The 22,191-nt window shown below is 40.0% G+C and overlaps 1 protein-coding gene, 1 long non-coding RNA gene and 1 other non-coding gene across 3 annotated transcripts; 1 reads left to right on the top strand and 2 right to left on the bottom strand.

Moving 5' to 3' along the window:
• Positions 1 to 3,804: 3,804 nt before the first annotated feature.
• On the bottom strand, positions 3,805 to 3,910 carry LOC138737800 (U6 spliceosomal RNA). Its single transcript, XR_011341242.1, has one exon. It is a non-coding gene; the product is annotated as a U6 spliceosomal RNA (small nuclear RNA).
• Positions 3,911 to 7,061: 3,151 nt separating this feature from the next.
• LOC138735702 (uncharacterized) lies at positions 7,062 to 12,467 on the top strand. The gene is made up of 3 exons (XR_011339888.1): positions 7,062 to 9,368; positions 9,656 to 9,785; positions 12,360 to 12,467. It is a non-coding gene; the product is annotated as an uncharacterized lncRNA (long non-coding RNA).
• Positions 12,468 to 17,321: 4,854 nt separating this feature from the next.
• Positions 17,322 to 19,874, bottom strand: sox18 (SRY-box transcription factor 18). The gene is made up of 2 exons (XM_069883923.1): positions 19,482 to 19,874; positions 17,322 to 18,717 (listed from the first exon to the last, which is right to left on the bottom strand). Exons 1-2 carry the CDS (start codon positions 19,759 to 19,761, stop codon positions 17,861 to 17,863), a joined length of 1,137 nt encoding a protein of 378 aa, XP_069740024.1. The 5' UTR covers positions 19,762 to 19,874; the 3' UTR covers positions 17,322 to 17,860.
• Positions 19,875 to 22,191: the final 2,317 nt, after the last annotated feature.

Genomic DNA, 22,191 nt, shown 5'->3' with positions numbered 1-22,191 from the left:
GCTGGTCATGGATCCACAAATAGATAAGCCTGCAGCACAGACTCCTGGGAAATACTGACTCACTCCACTGACCCAGATTCCTCTCCTCAATGAATCTTGATAGGAAATGGTCCAACAAGGACAGGCTGGAGTCCAATGTTGACTAATGCAGGGACAGAGTTCCCCAGAGTTATATTTTCCTCCCTCGCTGGTTAGGATGTGGTGTTGGCTCCATGGACACTGATGGCACATCAATACTGATCACATGGCACAAAGAAAGTCAAAAGACTTTTAGTGTATTGAAGCAGGTGGGAACCCCTGACTGCAGCAATCTGAAACAAAAGTAGAAATGCTAAAGGTTTTTCTAGAATTGTGTTTTGTTTAACCTAAAGTCGATCGACTGTTGGCTCAGCAGTACGGGGACAGATCACTTGATTATTAATGCAACTACCTCTCTAAATATTAATTTGCTGCGTGACTGGGTCATGGTGGCTGTAATAGGTGCTCTGTACAAAATGAACAGCAGTTACGCTCCAAGCATTGGAGTCTTGGACTCGTGGCAAGATAAAACTCCAAAAAAAAACCTTCGGCCCATGGAATCCACATTTTACACAAATCCTACCTTAATCCATTTAATCCTCCCCACATTCTCAACTACCCTGGATTCTATTCCTCCTCTACACATGGGGGGTAATTACAATGGCCAATTAATCTACCAGCCCACAGGGTTTTGGGATGTGGGTAGAAACTGGAGCACCCAGAGAAATCAGCAGGAAAATGTGCAAACTCCATTCCATGGTGGAACTAAGGTCAATCGAGCAGATGCTCTACTCGCTTCTCCACTGTGTTACCCCATTAGTATCTCCCAAAACCATGAATGTCACCTCCAAGAAAGACAAAGGAAGTAGACACATAGCAAGAGCACTACCTGCGGGTTCCCCATTAAGGCATGCACCATCCTACCTTGGAAACACTTTGCCAGTCCTTCATTATCACTGGATCTAAATTATCGAAATGTTATAGTACTGTGGGAATATTTTCACCAGAAGGATTAATAATTAAAAAAAAGATTAAAATTATCTCCTCAAGGGCAATTGGTGGTGAGCATATAAGATGACTTTTCATTAACAACTAGATGCTGAAAATTGAAAATATTATTAGCATTGTGGCTACTTGTTCGTCAAGGTTTCCTGAGCTAATCCTTGACTGCTACTAACGTCAGAAAAGAAAGTCCATATCGCAAAATACACTGCAGGTTTGTGGTATGCTTCTTTGAACATCAGCGTGAGCATGTCTCCTCATATCATGTCTAAAAGAGTTAAAAGATTTGCTTATAACTTCACACTGAGCTTTGTTTTGTTTGATAAATTTACTTTTGTGTGTTTTGAAGCATTAAAAGCAAAACAAAATTGGAAATGAAGGTAATTTGAATGTAAGAAACATCGGAGTTCGTAGTAACAACCAATCTCCAAACCATGATTGCAAATTTAACTTGGTGAACATTTTCTATTAGATTCAGAACCATCCTACTAACATCAAATGGAATTCACAGGCAGCTCAGATGTTATAGGAAAACAGTTTGATTCTGAGGGGTACTGAGGTCCTGTACAAAACAGAGTTGATTCTTCAAGACCCAGAATCATTCTAATATCTACAAACCAAACCACTTCACTCCTAGGAACTAAATTTATATTCTACAAATGGTCCAGTCTCATTCTAGTGGGTGTTACAGCAGATAACATTCAATTCAGTCACATACGGAGAAAAGATTAAATATCTTAAATGTCTGTTTGCTCCGTAACAGTTACCCAGGACCAAAGATTCATGTATAATTTCAGCAGCAGGAAATCACCTCTGATATTGCACAAAGAGGTCAAGTGGTACTGAAGAGTGAATGCTGCGTATTTTGATTGAGTACGTAGATTTTCATCCAAATCAAATGGAATAAGATAGGTTTCTCATTCCCTTCACTGAGTCAAGTGTTATCAATCTGGTAACAAATGATCAGAATGATCAAACACTGATGAGAAGACCTCTGTAGAAGGCAACATTAACTTTAGGTGACGTCATTGCTTTATGGTGATTATAAATGATAACCCTTGATTAACCTTTTCAGTGCTGAATGTCTCTTTTGCATTATTACTTAGTTCTCAATGCTATAAATCAATCTATGAAAAATAAACAAACAACAAAAAGTTTAACTAATTTACAGAGGAATCAGTTCTCTTTCAGGGTTACATAATTTCAAGATAACCAAACTAAAAATCTGAGATAAGCTCGTTTGCCATCTTTACAGAAAACCATGAAACCAGATCATATGCTCAGCTGAATTGCATAAAACCAGCTTGAGGATTTTACAAGCCACTGATCTCAGCAAATAGATTAAAGTCACAAATGAACTGAAGCAAAGTTAAAACGGGGGGGGGGGGGGGGGGGGGAAATCCATGTACAGGTACCTTGACAGGTGTCCATGGAGTGGAAGAAGAATGACAACTTTGGGTATAATGCAATAATACTTTTTTTTTCTGCAAGCATCTCCCCCCCCCCACCCCCAACCTCCAACAAGTTAACAAGTTTATAGAGTTATCCCTTATGCCAAGATATATGATTGATTAATGATCATTTGTAGCTGGTGTTGATAATTCTTTTTTTTTTAAACTTTATTTAAAATTTTCAAATTACATAGAGATAATACATAAAAATAAGAACAAAATAAACTAAAACACTATAAACCCACCCCCCTCCCACCTTCAGCAAGCCCTGCAAGGGGAGCAAAAAAAGACATATATCAATTAATTACAAACATAAACTATATAGTACCTTAAGATATTTCTAAACCCATACATTCCAAATAGGTGACCACATCTGAATAAAAAAAGAATAATTATCATGCAGATTATGTTAATTTTTCCATGTAAATACAAGATCTCAATTTATTATGCCAACAAGCTATATTTACTTCTACATTATCTTTCCAAGTAATTGCAATAAATTTCCGTGCTACTGTCATTGCTAAATGAACAAAAGCTCTCTGAAACTTATCCAACCCCAAACCAGTCAGCGAAACAATATAGCCCAGCAAAAAGATTTCTGGGTGTAATGGCAATTTAATCTTAAATAATTTAAAAAAAAATACTCTAATTTTTTTTCCCAAAATGGTTGAAATTCATCAGAAGACCAAACTGCATGTAAAAATGTTCCAGTATGTAATCTACATCTAAAGCATAAATCCGAATGACTAAATCCATATTTTAAAAATTTCTCAGGGGTCAAATATAACTGATGTAAAAAATTATAATCAACCAAACTATATCTTACATTAAGTAATTAAGTCACCCCATCTTGCCACATAACTTCCCAATCTTCTTGAGGTATATCATAAAATAAATCACCTTCCCATTTATTTCTAGATTTACTTAAATTTGCTTTATCCATATCATCTTGTAACAAAGTACACATATCAGAAATAAAACCCTTTTTTAATGAAATCAAAAATTCAAATGTTGTTAGTTCAGGTAATTTCATTTCTCTTCCATAATTATCCCTTACCAAAGCTCAAACTTGATAATACACAAATAAAGAATTAAATAGTATTCCAAATTTTTCTCTAAGTTGATTAAAAGAAAGAAACTGTCCTTCTTCAAAACAATCCTCGATCACCTTTATACCCTCAGAATCCCATACCTTTAAATATTCATCGAAAAAGGAATAACCCTATTTTGATATAATGGAGTTTGAATTGACATCTTATCTCTCGTATCTATAACAAAATTCCTTTTAGTCCAGATCCCTAATAAATGTTTTAAAACAGGAATATTATATCCCAAAAATATGGAACGCTTCACGAATTTGCGTGTCATCCTTGCACAGGGGACATGCTAATCTTCTCGTATCGTTCCAATTTTAGTATATGTGCTGCCAAAGTGAGCACCTGGTGTTGATAATTCTGTGTGAAATTGTGCTAATGTTAATGGTGCACAGGAGATGGCCATTTGAAAATTGAACCGGGCACCTCTTGTCCACGATTGACATTAGCAATGGTGTAACATTTTCTTTGCTCTTTCCATAAGATCCATTTCTATCTTTCATTATATAAACTGGGGCTCAAGGTGAAATTTCTGACTGTGTGGAGTCATTTCAAAAGAACATTGACTTAATTCTCATTCTGCTGACACTGAAGCAGACTCAGTCTCAGCACCTTCACAGCCATCTGCAGAGTTCTCAAACACTTTGCAGAGTTCACAGTGTGTGCTATGACAAGTAGAGTTTCTTCGAGCATTGAGCTGCTGAGATGGGCCTCTCAAGGTGATTTGCAGATCTTGGGCCAGGAAGAAAAGATGTCCATCTCTGAAAACCCCACTTATGCCACATTCTCCCTGCACCATTTGATGAACAAGGTATTTACAGACTCATATTTGCCAAAGTGTGCATAGCCAACACATATGAAATTGTCTTTGGCCATCCTCCCATGCCTGAACTCTCCATGGAAGTCACAGTTATCTTGATCCTCAGTTTCCAGAACACAGAATCATTCCAAATACCCATAGAAATTTTCTGCAATTTGCCACAATTTACTATTTGTTCTTCACTTGAGAAAGACACTAAGGAACTGCTCTCATAAAGTCATGATTTCATATATTTTAGGCACAGTGAAGAAAAATTAGCAGGTAATGCCATGGAATGAGTGAAGCTGAGGTGTATCCCAAAAAGGGTGATTTTAGTTACACAATGTAAGAGGATTGGTGTCAATCCTCGATCCAGGTTCTGGGGTGAGATCCGAATCAGCAGTATCCTCTCCTGAGGAATGAAGGACTCAGATTTTTCTTTAGCCGGCACCACCTACGGCTCCTAGAACGCTTCCACCAGCGTTGTCTCCGCTCCATCCTCAACATCCATTGGAGCGCTTTCATCCCTAACGTCGAAGTACTCGAGATGGCAGAGGTCGACAGCATCGAGTCCACGCTGCTGAAGATCCAGCTGCGCTGGATGGGTCACGTCTCCAGAATGGAGGACCATCGCCTTCCCAAGATCGTGTTATATGGCGAGCTCTCCACTGGCCACCGTGACAGAGGTGCACCAAAGAAAAGGTACAAGGACTGCCTAAAGAAATCTCTTGGTGCCTGCCCCATTGACCACCGCCAGTGGGCTGATAACGCCTCAAACCGTGCATCTTGGCACCTCACAGTTTGGCGGGCAGCAACCTCCTTTGAAGAAGACCGCAGAGCCCACCTCACTGACAAAAGGCAAAGGAGGAAAAACCCAACACCCAACCCCAACCAACCAATTTTCCCCTGCAACCGCTGCAACCGTGTCTGCCTGTCCCGCATCGGACTTGTCAGCCACAAACGAGCCTGCAGCTGACGTGGACTTTTTACCCCCTCCATAAATCTTCGTCCGCGAAGCCAAGCCAAAGAGAGGTCTATCATCTCTGTGGGGGGATCCAGGAGCTCTCTGAACATACAACTACATCATTTTATACACCCAGCCGCAATCTGCCTTGGCCAATCCAAAAAAAAGTCTTCTCCCATGTGACGAGCTTTACCCTATCAGCATTAAGCAACACTTTATTCATCTGCAAATGGCATCGTTATGTGAACCAATCACTTAACTCACTTCCCCTTTCCTCAGGCTTTGTTCTTGCAGGTCATCTGAATGGGGAAACTCCAGGGTGATGGAAACTTACAAACTGGGCAGGGGTCGCCCAGCAACAAATGTCAAACCTTTATCACATTGCTCAGATTACATTCTTGATTATGTTACATTGTTCAGGCTCTTACTTCTACAACAAACCTATTGCTGAGGCAAAAAAAACAGTTTCCTCTACATGCAAGATAGTGAAGATGCTCAAAAGAATTTCCTGAAGGTCAAAACTACGTTTCTAGGAAATCTCACATAATTCCTCCATTCTGAGCAGTCACTCTGTCTGGAAGTCATGACTTCTCTCCCCAGATACAATTTAGAGCTTCCAAGTGACACAAATGTTAGAGGAATGTCCCATTACACAGCTGAATGTGCCAAGCAGATATGAAAACTTTATTGAAGGCAAAAAAGACTGAAGATGCTGGAATCAAAACAAAAAAAAAAATCACAGAATTCTAGAAGAACTCGGCAGTTCAAACAGCAACATGTATAAGTCCATGTTTTAGGTCAAGACCCTGCCTCAGAAACTTCATCGTTGTGTGTGCTGCCCACTGTTGAATCCTTCAAACAGAAGGAAGTAAGTGATGTTGAAGGAAGAACAACCTGGAGAACCACAGCCCGAGGGCCAAGAAGCAGAGGCTGAGGTAAAGCAAAAATAAGAGCGGAAAGAAGTCTACCCACGAAATATCCTTGGTCAGAATTTACAGCCTCATGTCCCAGGCAATCAGAGGAGCAACCATAACATGAATGTCATTGATTGGCAGGTAATAGAAAGGAGGACCTGTTAACCCTCTTCTTACTTCAAAGGTTGCCAAAATCTTCTTAGGCACAGTCTAAATTTATTGAATTCTCTCCATTCCTGTGGGTTTTAAAGTGATTGATGTGGGTGTTCTGTTATCTGCAGGGGATCCACAATACTCTGCAAATATAGTCTGTAGATTGATGTTGAAGTGATCTTGGTTCTGATGGTTGGCGTAGCGGTTAGTGCAACATCTTTACAGTGCCAGCGACTGGGATAAGACCTGGTTTTGAATCCCGTGCTGTCTGTATGGAGTTTTTACATTCTCCCTGTGTTTGCGTGTATTTTCTCCCGGGGCTCTGGTTTCCTCCCACCCTTCAAAATCTTAGGTTAATGGAATGTAAATTGGGCTGCACAGACTCAGAGGGCCGAATTGGCCTGTTACAGTGCTGTATTTCTGCATTTAAAGAAAAATTAAAATTAAAAAATTTTAATTTAGTAAAAAAACAACATTGGTTTCAAAAGCAAAAATGCTGATGGTGGAAATCAGAAATATAAAATCACATTTTTCTATTTTTATTTCATATATTTTACTCCCTATTTGAAAATGTTTTACAATTATGTTTATAGATAGGTTGAAGTTTGTGTGAAACATGAGAATTTATTTTCATCTGGAAAATTATACCAAAACTTATACCGAAAGTGCCTGCCCCTTTAAGACAGCCGGACTTAGTTCGAGTCCATCCAAATAACCATGAAAGTTTCGGTCATGCAGTTGGGGGAGATAACCTTTTTGTAGATCTTGCAACTAAAATTGCAGGAACTTTTAATGTAACCAATTGTTGGGTCTGCGGGGGTCCACGGATGTCAGAGCAATGGCCTTGGTGGGGGGAGTCCCTCAATTCATTGACCATGATTTCCCGAATATGGACAACTAACCGAACGAGATCAAGAGAAACTTGGTCTCTCTCTAACGTCCCCTCTGGTTTTTATTGTCTCTCACGAACCGGCAAATACCCAGTAGGAAAAAGTCCCTGCAAGGCTGTATGGATTCGCATTTCGCCTGGTATTTTCACTTGGTTTCCTAAACCCCTGACTTGGTTCTTATCCACTGTTTTTAAAACTAATTGCCTACCCCTGTCTAATAGCAGTATTCAGTTTTGGAATTGTACCAGTTCCACCATCACAGGACCATACCAATCAAACCCCGTTCTTAAAAGAGTTTGGGAAAGGGGGTATGGAGTATCCCCAAATGGATTATTCTGGGTATGTGGTAATAAAGCTTATACTCGTCTCCCCTTACAGTGGAGTGGAACTTGTTTCCTAGGAATAATCCGCCCAGAATTTTTCCTCCTACCCCACGATCACGGTCATAAATTAGGAGTGAAGGTTTTTGATACATTACACCGTCAGCCCCGCTCTAGCACGGTACATTTGGGACAATGGGGAGATGATTGGCCTCCAGAACGCATAATTCAATATTATGGTCCCGCTACATGGGCTCAAGATGGATCCTGGGGTTATCGTACTCCTATTTATATGTTAAATCACATTATTCGCTTGCAAGCAGTCCTTGAAATTGTTACAAATCAAACAGCTCTAGCCCTGCAATTACTTGCATCCCAGCAAGGTCAAATGCGCTCTGCTATATATCAGAACCGTCTGGCCCTAGACTATCTCCTAGCCACGGAAGGAGGTGTATGTGGAAAGCTTAATTTGACTAACTGCTGCTTACAGATTGATGATAATGGCCAAGCCATTCGAAAAATCGCTGATAATATTCGTACTTTGTCCCATGTACCTGTTCAAACCTGGCATCCTTTTGCAAAATTAAATTGGATGGACAAATGGTTTGGAGGAACCTGGTGGCATACCTTATTGTGGGTCATTGGAGGTATTTTATTCCTCCTACTTGTTTTGCCCTGTATTATTCCCTGTCTACGCAGCCTGGTGATTTCCATGGTCCAACAGGCTATGCAACCAGGGGGACTGGGAGACCCCGTTAGAATTTTACTTCAGCACGAGATTAATTTATCATGAAACGTTTCTCTTCCACGAGTTAAAATCCCCATTCATATATATATAATACACACATTTTAAAGAGAGAAAGGGGTGGATTGTTATATATAGAGAATTTAGGTTAAAATGGCTTAAGTTAAAATGTGATGATTAATCATAAAAAGGGAAGCCAGAACGGACAGGGAGCTTACTAGCAGCCAAGGACAAAAGGTTCAGCTGGATATGTTTTTTTAAACATATCTTTTCATGGTCATAGTGAGAGACATGCAGGAGACAAAAGATTGATAAGAAGGGTGAGAAACAGAATTTAGTGTATGTAGAGTTCGCAGCGTACGTAACGAACGTGATAATTAAAAATGCAGTTGTACTTAGAATGCTTTTGCAATACTAACCAATTAAAACAGTATTAATAAGAAGGGGAAGGGCAAACAACAAGGGTATAAAAATCAATGCACTGTATGTATCGGGGCTTAACTGGTGAGAAGCCAGTTGAGTCCAACTCTGCAGACTTGTAAATAAAGCTTGTCGTGTCATCAGTTTTAAAGAGACTCATGTGTGAGAAGTTTTATTTCTGACAGTTTTATGTTAAAAAGTAACAGTTTGCCTTAGAGAGCCAAGGCGAAGGTGGACTGCTGAGGGAGTGGGAGACAGACTGAGCATGTGCAGAAAATGATCTAAAAATTTCTGGACTTGGACGATAAACCACCACTGGGGCTGCTGTGGAGTGGAAGAAGGCCCAGAGCATAAGTCATGATCTGGAGGACAGTTTAGAATGTTGGGATTTCAAAAAGGATGAACATTCCGAAGGCAGCCAGAAGGATCTGGACCAAGCCAGTGATTCCTCTCTCTGCAAGCAATACAAGACAACTTTGAATTTTGTGCTCTCTCTCTCTCTCTCTCTTTCTCTCTCTCTCAAAGATCTTCTGGATTCAGTTAACCAAACAAACTGAATTTTGTTTATGATCTTTGCTTCGGTTAAGATTGAAGTTTTGTGAGTCTTGTGTGTTTTGTGTCTAAGTTTTTCTGTGGGCTGGTTGGAAATATAACTTAGACTTTGATTATGTATGTTATATTTAGGCTGGGGAATTTATTAGTTTTACACTGTTATAGAGATTTGCATAATAACCAGTGGGCATTGTTATAAAAGGGGGGGGGGAATTTGAATGAAAGTTTGAAAGTGAATTTTTTGTTAATAAAGTAATTGTTCATCTTTACCCCTGTGTGATATGCCTTCTTTGTGGTTGCTGGTTTGATCTTGTAACATAATATCTTTGACAGATTGAATGTCTGGTGTCTATAATGTTCCAGGGATGGAAGGAAACACATTCCTCTGCACATATGCCGGAATCACAGCTGCATAGTGTTTCCTAGGAAATTGTGTCTCTTTACATCATAAATATATTTCTATGTAAGTGTATTTCATTTTTATGTCTTTCAATGTGAGGCTAACTGTGGGTGGAATGATCGAAGAATAGCTTCATCAGTACTGCAGATATGGTCAGAGCAAGAAAGATCCTCTTACTCTGAACTATGGCCAATTTCTTTGAACTTTTCGACCTCCTAACCAGAAAAAAAATTTCAGGAATATGAAGAAATATTTGGTGCTTGCTTGATGATTAAGGCTTTTAAAAAGTTCATACCATTTGGAGGTGCAGCAGGCTATCAATAAGGTAAATGGAATGTTGGCCTTCATTGCTATAGGGATTGAATTTAAGAGCAGGGAGGTTATGCTGCAACTGTAAAAGCTACTGGTGAGATCACATCTGGAGTACTGTCTGCAGTTCTGGTCTCCTTACTTGAGGAAGGATATACTGACTTTGGAGGCGGTGCAGAGAAGGTTCAGTGGGTTGATTCTAGGGATGAGGGATTTAGGAGAAATTGAGTCATTTGGGATTGTACTCACTGGAATTTAGAAGAATGAGGGAGGATCTGAGAGAAACATATAAAATTATGAAAGGCGTAGTTAGATAGGTAAGTTATTTCCATTGGTAGGGGAGGCCAGGACAAGGGGACATAGCCTCAAGATTTAGGGTACTAGAGTTAGGATGGACATGAGGAGAAATTTCTTTTTCCCAGGGGGTGGTGAATCTGTGAAATTCACTGCCATTGAAGTCATGGATGTGACCTCATATATTTGAGACAAGGTTAGATAATTTTTTACATAGTAGGGGAATTAAGAGATATGGGGAAAAGGGAGAAAGATAGAGATGAGCCAATCATCAGATCAGCTATGATCACGTTGAATGGCCAAGCAGGCTTGATGGGCCAGATAACCTACTCCTGCTCCGATTTTTTTTATGTCCTTATCCTCTTATGTTCTGATATCATTCACCAGATTCCACATCTAACCTCTTCCATTGCTAGTGTAATCTGCTGGAGCTTTATGGTTCACAAGGCTAGTTTGATATCAGACCTTTCTCTGAAAATTCTCCTAGAAAGAAGTCACAAATAATAGAAGACTATTTAGCTCATCAAGCAAATGCTAGCTCTCATAACAATCTTACTTCTCCGCTTTTTTTTCTGCTAATCTATTCTCCCCACATTCCCATCAATTCTAACACCCACTGACACCACATGGCCAATTAATCTATGATCCACTTGTGTTTGGCAGGTTTGCTGAAACCTGAACACCGAAAGGAAACCAACAAAGCCACAGGGAGGACATGCAAGCTTTTCCTAGTTGTTAAACTTGGCTTCTTGCTTTGCACAATGCCAAGAAACATCTTTTAATATTATAAATTAATTGGCAAGCAATCTTAAATGTACAGAAATTGTTTTTCACCATTGCAAAATTTAGCACAACAAATCCAAGTCCTTTGCAAAAATAGTGAAACTGGCTACAAAAGAGTTTCAAGCAAGATTAGGGTGGTTCACTGCTAACAAATCGAGTTCTGCATATTTGCTGATGGAACCTCATTGCAAGTTCTGACAGGTTTCTCTGCACCAGCTGTGCTAGGTTCATCACTGTGTCACTCATATTTGTCTAATGCCCTAGAAGTTAGTCTACAAATATCATGGCTTCCTGACCTAGACATTAATTAGTATCGGGCCTAATGTAATGGAAACATCTTGTAGTAATCACCAGGACTACAGAGGTTCAAGAAAAAGATCCATAATCTATTTCTGAGGAAACCAAGTACAAACCATAAATGCAGATATGACAAAAATATTTGATTCTGAAAACAAACAGGGAGAGATATACATCACTGTCAAAAATCCTCAGCAAAGACAGAAATGAGCTTCATATCAAATAGAAAACATGACGATATTTATATTCTGTGTCATTCAGTGGTTTTCAAAGTTTTTATTTCCACTCACAATCTTCTTTAAGAAATCCCTATGCCACTGGTGCTCTGTGATTAGTAAGGGATTGCTTAAGGGGGATGTGGGTGGAAATAAAAAGTTTGAAAACCACTGTTTTAATCTTATCTCATTGACTCGTGATGTGCAGGGTTTCATAACTCCAAAGGAAATGGGCCAATGTCAATTTTTCTCAAGCAAAATATTTCAGTAACAATTGGGTCTAGAGCAATGGTTCTCAACCTCACATGCCACCTTAAGTTCTTTTTCTTCTCTTTGGCTTGTCTTCGCAGACGAAGATTTATGGAGGGGGTAAATGTCCAGTAATCCTTTACTAATCACAAAGCACTTATGACATGTGAGTGGAAAGAAAAACTTTGAAAACCACTGGTGCAGTTCATTCAGGGGGAACCTGCCACCAATATCACACTTTGTTCAACTCACATGACTTGCTTCACTGGCCTAATACACCTTTGGACAGAGAAGTGCTTGAAAAGAGGCAGCACTAGCAGGTTTTGCAACTTAGATGGCCGGCAATGAGACATCATTTTAAGCATATAGGAAAAGTCAAAGGGGTGATATTTAATTGTGCTGATTAAAGTGCCTCAGGTCTGTGACTGCTTCTCTCGTTTCAGGATTTTAGATTGCCACAACTTACATATATACTTTTTTTTAAATGTAGTTCTGAGAATGGAGAAGGGTTCAGACAGCATCGAGTCCACGCTGCTGAAGATCCAGCTGCGCTGGATGGGTCACGTCTCCAGAATGGAGGACCATCGCCTTCCCAAGATCGTGTTATATGGCGAGCTCTCCACTGGCCACCGTGACAGAGGTGCACCAAAGAAAAGGTACAAGGACTGCCTAAAGAAATCTCTTGGTGCCTGCCACATTGACCACCGCCAGTGGGCTGATAACGCCTCAAACCGTGCATCTTGGCGCCTCACAGTTTGGCGGGCAGCAACCTCCTTTGAAGAAGACCGCAGAGCCCACCTCACTGACAAAAGGCAAAGGAGGAAAAACCCAACACCCAACCCCAACCAACCAATTTTCCCTTGCAACCGCTGCAATCGTGTCTGCCTGTCCCGCATCGGACTTGTCAGCCACAAACGAGCCTGCAGCTGACGTGGACTTTTTACCCCCTCCATAAATCTTCGTCCGCGAAGCCAAGCCAAAGAAAAAAGAGTTCTGAGAATACCATGCTCTGCATAATCTATCAGGAAATATAGGACCAGAAAATGAGTAATAAATGCTAATAATTCTCTTCTTCTTCCTGAGAACCATTGCTGCAAAATGATTTGTGTGATTCAACATTTGTCACAAAGAATTTCCTCCATGTAAAATTCTCAGACAGGATGCCTGTGAAAAATGACTTAAGTTGGTATTACCGGCAGCACAAGGAAGAGAATGACAATTGTGGCACAATGCCTGACTAATTATTTCACTCTTTCAATGGAGGTCGAAACACTATTATTATCAATGACATCACCTAGTAAGGTTTGAAACCCCTTTGAAAACAAAAAGTAAAAATGATAGAATACAGAGAACCAAACAGATTTCATTTCTTCTCTGTGTTGAGACAAGGTCATAGAAATGGCACAACTGGTGTCAATTGATCCGTCGGATAAAAGGTTTTACCGTCAGTTTTTGTCCCAATCCTTAACTTGCCCAATGACTCACAAGCTTAAAGGCAGTTTCTTCCATGGAGCCATTCAGCTCCAGAATGAACCCCATCGCAATGTTTTCACGATATCCTTTCTCACTGCTAATTGATCGTTCTTTTCATTGCAATCCTATACTCTGCAAATTGTGCCCATTACACAGCAGTACAAATGTAAAAGGGAATATGGTAGACTGCTCACAGGTGAACCTTTTTCACGTTACTGGATACTTTATTACAAATAAACTTAAACTCAAATATACAATATACTCTTTTACAATCCAGTTACCTTCAAACCAAAAATGAAGAAATAATTATTCTTTAGTTTATCAATTTAGAATGAAATACAAAATATCACTAAGCAATCAAAAAGCACTGTAGCATTCCTATATTTGAAATATCACTAAGTAATCAAAAAGCACTGTAGCATTCCTATATTTGAAATATTGTGACTTATATTTCTGATTTTACCCTGAAAGGAATTAAATGATGATATGGGTATATCCAAGTACGCCGGAATAGATAAGATAAATTGACTGAAGTATTTTTTTAACAGTGTGTATCCTTAATTTGATAGAAAATGTCCTATTCTTAGAATTAATTTGTGAACAAAGAGAATTGAAATTTTCAATTCAATGTTAAATTGTCCAGTATCATTTTGAGAAGATAGATTCTCAGCAAGACTAACCAATTTTATAAACATAGTTTACATACATATTAAAAAAGCAGACCAACCTGTTTATATATAAACAAAGACCTCTACACCAGCATCTTGCATCCTTTTCCATAAGGACTGTTCCAAATAGAGAGGTCTGAAAAAACATCTGGCATGTGTGGAGGAACTGATATGTAACTAATGAAATGTCACAAGGAGGATGATTAAATTATGATAAAGATAATTGGAGTAGGTGAGAAAATGGCCCAAGGTGAAGTAATCTTGAACAGATAGCTATCAAAAAAAGTTCAGCACCAATGCTTCAATATTTGAATGTCAAGCTGACATGTGCTATTCACATTGGGTTCCCTGAATCTCATCTCTGGAGATCCAATTTCCCTATCAGATGATTTGGTTGGGTTCCCTGAACCTCATCTCTGGAGATCCAATTTCCCTATCAGATGATTTGGAACTCTATCCAATCTTTTACTGCCTGCACTTCGAGCTTCCTGGTCAATAATTATTCGGTCAACGGGAAGAATTTTTTAGACTGATCTGACAAATTACTTCTACATTTTCATTTCTTATTTGTTTTATTTTTCTATCTCACATCAAGTTTTGAAAGTAGGGAAGTAATAAAACAAATTTAAAAACCTGCAACTTTCTTTTTATTTATATATTCAGAATGTCAGGCTGTGCTTCCCTTAATTAAGTTAGCTTTGGATTTAACATATAACCATATAACCATAACCATAACCATATGGGACTCAAAATACAGTACCTCTAATTTTATGCATCTCTCTGTACTGCAGAGGTATGTGAAAATTCTTTGAAATGTTGAGTGTTGTTGAGGTGGTTAGAATGGTAATAATTGTTGAACATAATTTAGCAAAACATGTATACTGGTGTTTGGAAAAGTGTTTCGAAGGCAGTCTATAAACTGTACTTGACAACATTAGAGCAGGTTACAAATGACAGAAAGGTTGATCGAACACCAGCTGCGTGGTTTATCCATACTTTATCCATTCTTCTTTTCCAAAGGATGTATATATATTCAATTAGTAAGTTTTTCCAAGGTCACCACATCCATGATTTGAAAATCTGAAATATTCTTCAAACAAATGATTTTGGCTATTGTGTGTTTATGTAATTTCACACAAGCTACTTCAAAATAAAGTGGATTGGCTATAGAGTTATAGTCTTACAGTATTGGATAGAAGTGAGAAGCTTCAATGTTAGAAGAAAGCAACATAGATATGTAAATTGATGTTAACTTTCCTTTACTCAATCCTAATGTTATACAGTACAGAAACAAGCCATTCAGCCCAATTTGGCCATGTCAGTAGTTGCTTACCTAGGTTAATTCTATTTGCCTGCATTTGCTCCGTATCACTCTATGCGCCTGACTAACTATCTTTTCTAAATATCACTTCACACCTGTGATTAGCTCATCATTTGATTCACTTTGTTGCCGACTTCCACCCCAATCTAAAACTCAACTAGTCATCTCCAATAACTGTCTCCCTTTCTGGCACTCCTTTTCTCCATCCCAGGAGACAAGCTTTCCATTGACATATTTTACAAACTACCAACCCACAACTCACATCTAATGCCCTGCAAGGATTCTATTCCTTTCTCACAATTTCTCCATCTCCACTGCATCTGCTCCCAAGATGAGGTCTTCCAGTCCAGATCATCTGAAATGTTTGCCTTCTTCCACAAATGTAGTTTCCCCTCCACCACCGTCAACTCAGCCTTCATCCACATCTCCTCCATTTCCTGCTCATCTGCCCTGGCCCCTTCTGCCCATGCAACAAACATAGGATTCCACTTGTCCTTACCTACCTCCCCACTAGCCTCTGCATCCAACACTTACAAAATGATCCCACTACTAGACAAGCTTCCCCTTCTCTCTGCCTTCCTTAGGGACCACTCCCTCCATGACTCCCTCATGCACTCATCCCTTTCCACTAATCTCCAGCAACACAACCCCCACCACCCAAGGCACATTCCCCTGTGGCTGCAGGTGATTCCACACTTGCACCCACACTGCAGCCCGGGGCCCCAAACAGGCCTTTCAAGTGAATCAACACTTCACTTGTGTATCTGCAGGAGTGAGTGATTGCATCCGATACTCCCTTTGTGTCCTTCTCTATATCAGAGAGATTGGACGCAGACTGGGAGATCGCTACGCTGAGCACCTTTGCTCTGTCTGCATCAGTGACATGGACCTCAGAGTGGACAACCATTTCATTTCAGCTTCCCACTCCCAGATTCACATGTCTGCCCATGGCCTCGTGTTCTATCACACCAGGATCACCTATAAATTGGAGGAACAATACCTGATTTTCCATCTGGGCACTCTCCTGCCAGATGGCATTAACATCGACTTCTCCAGTTTCTACTAACCTGCTCTCCATTCTCCCTCCCTTCCCTTTTCCATTCACTGAGCCACACCTCCTCCCCCAACTTGCTACTGTGGCCTCCCTCCCTTCTCCACCAATTACCTCCAGCCTTTGGGATCATGCTCTTTCTCCCCCCCCCCCCCCACCTCCACTTACCTTTTTGTTTGAACGTCTGCCAACATGTTTCCATACCTTGATGAAGGGCTCAAGCCAGAAACATTGGTTATGTATCTTTATTTTTGCTATATAATGTCCACTGTTTGACCTGCTGAGTTTTCCAGCATTGTGTTTTTACTGTATAAATGTCTTTTAAACATTCTAATTGGAGCTGCCTCTATGGCTTCCATATACCTCCATCTTCTGTGTGGAAAAACTTTCCCCTTTCGTCCATTTTAAATCTTTCCCCTCTTGCCTGATGCCTGTGCCTGCTAATTTTGCAATCCCCTGCCTCGGACAAAGACTCTGGCCATTCAGCTTATCTCATAGTTGTAAGGTCATCCCTCTACCTATGTCACAGGGGAAAAAACAGTCTATCCTTATAAGCCCTCCAGTCTCATTAATATTATTAACAGAAAATATTTCGTTCTAACACAGGCAGGGCAATTATGTTGTTTGAAAGAGTCTTAGTGGATCCCTGATATTCTAATAGTATTTTTTTTTAGGGTGTCATATATAACAATAAAGCAAGAGTATAAGGCTAGAATGAACTGAGTATCATGAACTCGGTCTGAATTTCCAGGATAATACAAAACCCTTAAAATTAGTATATTTAAGACAGGAAATGAATGATATTTGGGAAACCTGGAGGCACAAAACAATTGCTCCTCGAAGCCAATTTGTAACTGTGAGCAAATGCATAGTCAGGTGTTCAAGCAGAAAGACAACGGACCTTTATATTGTGGAAGCAATTTACAAGCTGATTTTTTTTATTAAATAACAGATTTACAACATGCAATTACAGCAAAAAAAAACACTATTGTCAAAAGTGTTTGAAACTTTATTACAGTTAATAATTGAAAATTAGTAGCAAAAACAGTTCGAAAGGCGCCAAAATATTTTGGTATAGCCATAGAATGTGGAAAGGACAGTTCAAAAAAACCTCAATATTTACATATTCATTTCGATTTTAAGCTTTACTCGTCCGGTCACATTGTATACGCGCTGCTACATGAAGGCTTACAAACAATATCATTCCAATTGGAATAATCTCTGCTTAATACAATTTCGCTTTTCGTATTAATTTGCTTCGGGCACCGAAAAATTCCATTCTCATTTATTTTACAACCAATCACTTCGTAAGATCTGGTTCACTTTAATACCCACTCCCTTTTCCCAAATCGGTGTTCACCCGTGATTTCGGCTGATACAGAAACAAATATTGAACTGCAGTAACCGTTTAGTGACTTTTTGGCAAGGTGTATTGAGAGGGAACCATCGCGGGAGCTGAACAGTCTGAACACTGCGAGTTAGCCGGTGAGACAAGTGCTGTAATAGACAGCATTGCTGGCGTCCGACAGGACAGAAATAAAGCTACTTTCCTCACATCCGGACACACCTCTCGGGTTCATTTTCGACAGAGAGACGTGAAAGGTTTGTGCAGAGGTATCCGGACGAGTCCTTGCCAGGTTTAAATATTGGTCAAACTCACTACGATCAACATCGGTCCAAAGCTCATTTGGACCTAAGTGTTCCCCATTGTCGACATGTTGCGCTTCGGGAGGAGGCGAGAGCTGCCCCACGTGAGCTGATAGGCTGCCTTGACCTCCAGGGCACAGCTGACTGTAATACAGATGCTGTGGATGCCTAACCAACTCACCCACATTGGCAGAGATTTGGTCTGAATAGGACAAGGCATCTGGCTGCTTCTCCCGACTGTAATCTATCTGATGATGGTAGTTTCCATACGAGATACTGCAGTCTTCCTGCGCGTGTGGCGGGAAGAACACCGGATCCAACGCGTCCAATGGAGACATCTCAGGAGTGGGCAAGCCGTAGTTCTCGAACTCGGAACCCAGTCCATGCAAATCGCGGTAGTGACTGAGTGAAGGGAGTTGATGTTGGCCCGAGAGTCTTCCCTCGTGCTGACTCCTGCTGAAGTTGTCGCCACCAACTCCCTGAGTGGTCCTGAGGGCAGAGCCATGATTCTGGGGCAGGTTGTGTGCCAGAAGGCTGGTCTCTATCCGCTTGACTTTTTTGCTCTGTTTCTTCCTGCGTGGCCGGTATTTGTAGTTGGGGTGATCTTGCAAGTGTTGGACACGGAGTCTCTCAGCTTCTGTCACAAAAGGGCGCTTCTCCTCAAAGGGAAGAGATTTCCAAGTTTGCCCTGCAAATTCACAGAAAGGAAACCATGAATTTACTGTAATCAGACAAAAAAAATTAATTGTTTTCAGATTTATTGTCAGAGTACGTACATGACATCACATCCCACCCTGACCTTTATCCTGCGGGCGCGGCAGAATTACCACCGATTGGTCATGCAAAAAATAAACTGTACACAGTGTAAAACATGTAAATAAATAAAAGAACTGTAGACAGATAACGAGTAAGCAAACTGACTGTAATCCAGAGGGAACAAAAGAAAATCAAATAAAGTGCACAAGTCAGAGTCCTGATTGAGTTTGTAGTGAGGAGTTTGATGGTGGAGGGGGAGCAGCTGTTCTCAGGAAGACTTGTGGCACCTGTATTTCTTTCCTGAAAGCGTGTGGTGTGGGTCTTTGATGTAAATAATAATGACTGGAGGTAGAAATATTTGAATAGATTTAAAAAAAAATTCTGATTTAAATGAAATAATTAGACTTGTCCTAACTTTTGGGGAAATGTAATTATTCTGATGAAAACTTTATTTACATTTAAGCATTTATATTTCTGACATCAATGCAAAGCCTGTTTAAGACACATACCTAGTCCAAATGCTAATCGATTTTAACTTAGTTTCGCATGACGTTATCACATGAGTATTTTGAATGTAGCATTTGCTGTGCTTGCAGCAAGAAAGAAATCAATTAATCAGATCGTGTCTTCCTTGCAACAATACAACTTTCAGTATGCCGGCGTCGTTATGGTTCAATAAAGAATGTCTTTGCTTACCGAGCATTTTACTTAGAACTGCATTGTGCAGATCGGGGTTTTGTTGAGCGAGCCTTTTTCGTTCGTCCTTTGCCCACACCATGAAGGCGTTCATAGGGCGTCTGATCCGCGATTCGGTGTCGCCCTTTCCCTCGGCTTTACTCGTGCTTTGAGGTGATGCAAGACCGATTTGAGAGATAGGGCTCTCGGACTGAGCCCATGGAGAAGCGGCCGTGGCCAGGCCAGAGCTCCCGGGCTGCGAATCCTCTACACAGCAGTATTCGGCCTCAGAAATACTCATTCCAGCCAAAACACTTTTATCTGTCTGTCTAGAGCCAGCTACTCTCAACTGGGCGGATTTCTTTGCAAATCACAAATACCTCGTAAAATCTTAATAACTTCTGTTCTGGTCTCCTCTGCTCCAGGAGCAAATATACAGGGAGCAGCACCAATCAGAAATTAAGAGGCGTGATTTCACCAAATATATATGTATATATTTAAAAAGTTGTAGGGAGGCGGAGGATTCACCCACAAACCAATGACTGTAAGTTAACACCTTTAAAGGCAGCTCCTTGGGCAGTGAGAACCTCATGGGTAACCTACTGTATAACTTTAATACAAATTAAACACCATGTACACCATCCTTCCCTTAAAAACAACTGTTCAGACTACAAAGTTGCGAAATTGCAAATCACTGCTTATTCACTTGGCAGATCTTAGATCAATGTGTGTCAAGGATTCACTGAGAAACGGAACCTTGTGGTGAAAATAAACCTGATCAGATATACAAGAAGTTCAGGTATTACACTGAAGAGGTTTCTGTAATCACATATTTTCCCCTAGATATAATGGGATTACCTCCCAGTGGTCTCCAATTCGTGTGCCATTTAAGACCAAGGTGGTTATTTGGTTCAGGACGGATGGAAGATTTTTTTCCCCATGTAATAATGTTCATTCAGATGATGATAAAGGAGAGCTAAGTTATTGACCAAGGAAGACAATTGTTCAGCTACTAGAGCAGTGGTTCTCAACCTTTCTCTTTCAACTCACATACCTCTTAAGTATTCCTTATGCCTTAGGTGCTCTGTGATTAGTAAGGGATTGCTTAAGGTGGTATGTGGGTGGAAAGAAAAAGTTTGAAAACCATTGTTTTAATCGTACCTAATTGACTCATTATGTGCAGTAACTCCAAACGAAATGGGCCAATGACAATTTTCCTCAGGCAAAATATTTCAATAACAATTGGGTCTAAAGCAGTGATTCTCAACCTTACCTTCCCACCCACATATATCACCTTAAGCAATCCCTTACTAATCACAGAGCACCGATGGCATAGGGAATACTTAAGTGGTATGTGAGTGGAAAGAAAAAAGGTTAAGAACCACTGTACTAGAGCTTTATTGGGAAATGGAAGGAATTGGAGAGGTTGTTGGTGGAGAAAAATAGAACCTGTCCATTTTATAGAGCTGTTGACATCAAACCATAATTTGGGTTACACTTGGAAAATGGTGTCTGTCCTTCAGGTAAAACATGTCACACCGAGGCCAAATTATGACAAAACGTTTTGGGTTAAAATTTGAGGGAGCAACGTTAACCATAACCACGTGATCTTTTGGCTCTATTTGCACTGAGCTTCAGCTTTATAAAATAAGCAGATCAACAATGAGGAGTCTGCCTCAATGTTATGTTTACTCGGTTATTGGCAGCTCAAAACGACAATTTGCCAATGAGCAAGGTGCACATATACAATAGAGAAAGAGAAATGAAGAAAAAGATCAATTTATCCTTAAGTGTGTGTGCTGTTTATCAAATGGGTCATTCATGCCTTACATATTTAGAACTTGCTTTTTAAAATAAAACACAACCAGGATAAAAAAAATGTCGACCAAAATATGAAAAATGTCGACCAAAATATGAAAAATGTCGATCAAAATATGAATTTAACGAGTCAGGAACATCCATGGGTAGAAATGCTCAGTGAACGTTTCGGCTGCGTCCCTTTATCGAGACAACACAAAAAATGCCAACTGGCCAGATGCAATTTGGGGGTTCGCAAGAACCCATTTTCATGTCTAAAACTCATCGTATATTTAAACGTAGAAATACCAATTTAACTGCGTTCTTTTTGTTTATCATATGTTAAATTCTATACTGGAATAATCCAGTCAAAATAAAAAGTATGTGATCTGTCAATTCAAGTTCTTCGGAACTATCAACCAGCCATGCGGCTGTTAATGGATATCCCAACGTGTCTTGCCTATGTGGAGCACTACTATAATGAGAATTGAACTTATTGACAAAATACTTCGACCCAATTTGTCCTCTATTGATGCCTTTTAAGTCATACTTCCAGAGACGTTTGATTCAGGTCGGGTTTTTTTTTTCGTAATTCGGCCCTTTCTCCTCAGTTAAGGCGATGGCAAATAGAGAAGGTGCACGTTATGTCGATTTAAGCAGGTCTGTTGCAACATTTTCCAGTAGATTTATTGATGCCAGGTCGTTGGTGTACAGGAAGGTCTTTCCAAAAACCGTGAAGAGCAGCTCAAGAATAAATATTACTTGAAAGATCGAGAGAACGCACTATTAAGATACAAATGAACAGGCCTCGGTTTAATATTTTATTGCAGGGACGGTGGAGCATTTCGTCAATTTGGGATTGTGCGCTTAAATCCTAGAATAACCTTGAATCTGCAACCTTCTGACTTCCAAGTGGTCCCAACCAAACGGGTTA

The sequence above is a fragment of the Narcine bancroftii genome, chromosome 6, assembly GCF_036971445.1.
Source record: "Narcine bancroftii isolate sNarBan1 chromosome 6, sNarBan1.hap1, whole genome shotgun sequence".
Classification (NCBI taxonomy): domain Eukaryota; kingdom Metazoa; phylum Chordata; class Chondrichthyes; order Torpediniformes; family Narcinidae; genus Narcine; species Narcine bancroftii.
The sequence above is the reverse complement of the archived record's forward strand: the minus strand, read 5'-3'. Positions and strand labels throughout refer to the sequence as shown.

What these genes read in the sequence shown, in the direction of transcription:
- sox18 (XM_069883923.1), bottom strand. Translation starts at nt 19,761, where the DNA reads ATGAGTATTTCTGAGGCCGAATACTGCTGTGTAGAGGATTCGCAGCCC. An exon ending in AGTTCTAAGTAAAATGCTCG is followed by an intron (nt 18,718 to 19,481) that starts GTAAGCAAAGAC and finishes GTGAATTTGCAG; the next exon opens with GGCAAACTTGGAAATCTCTT.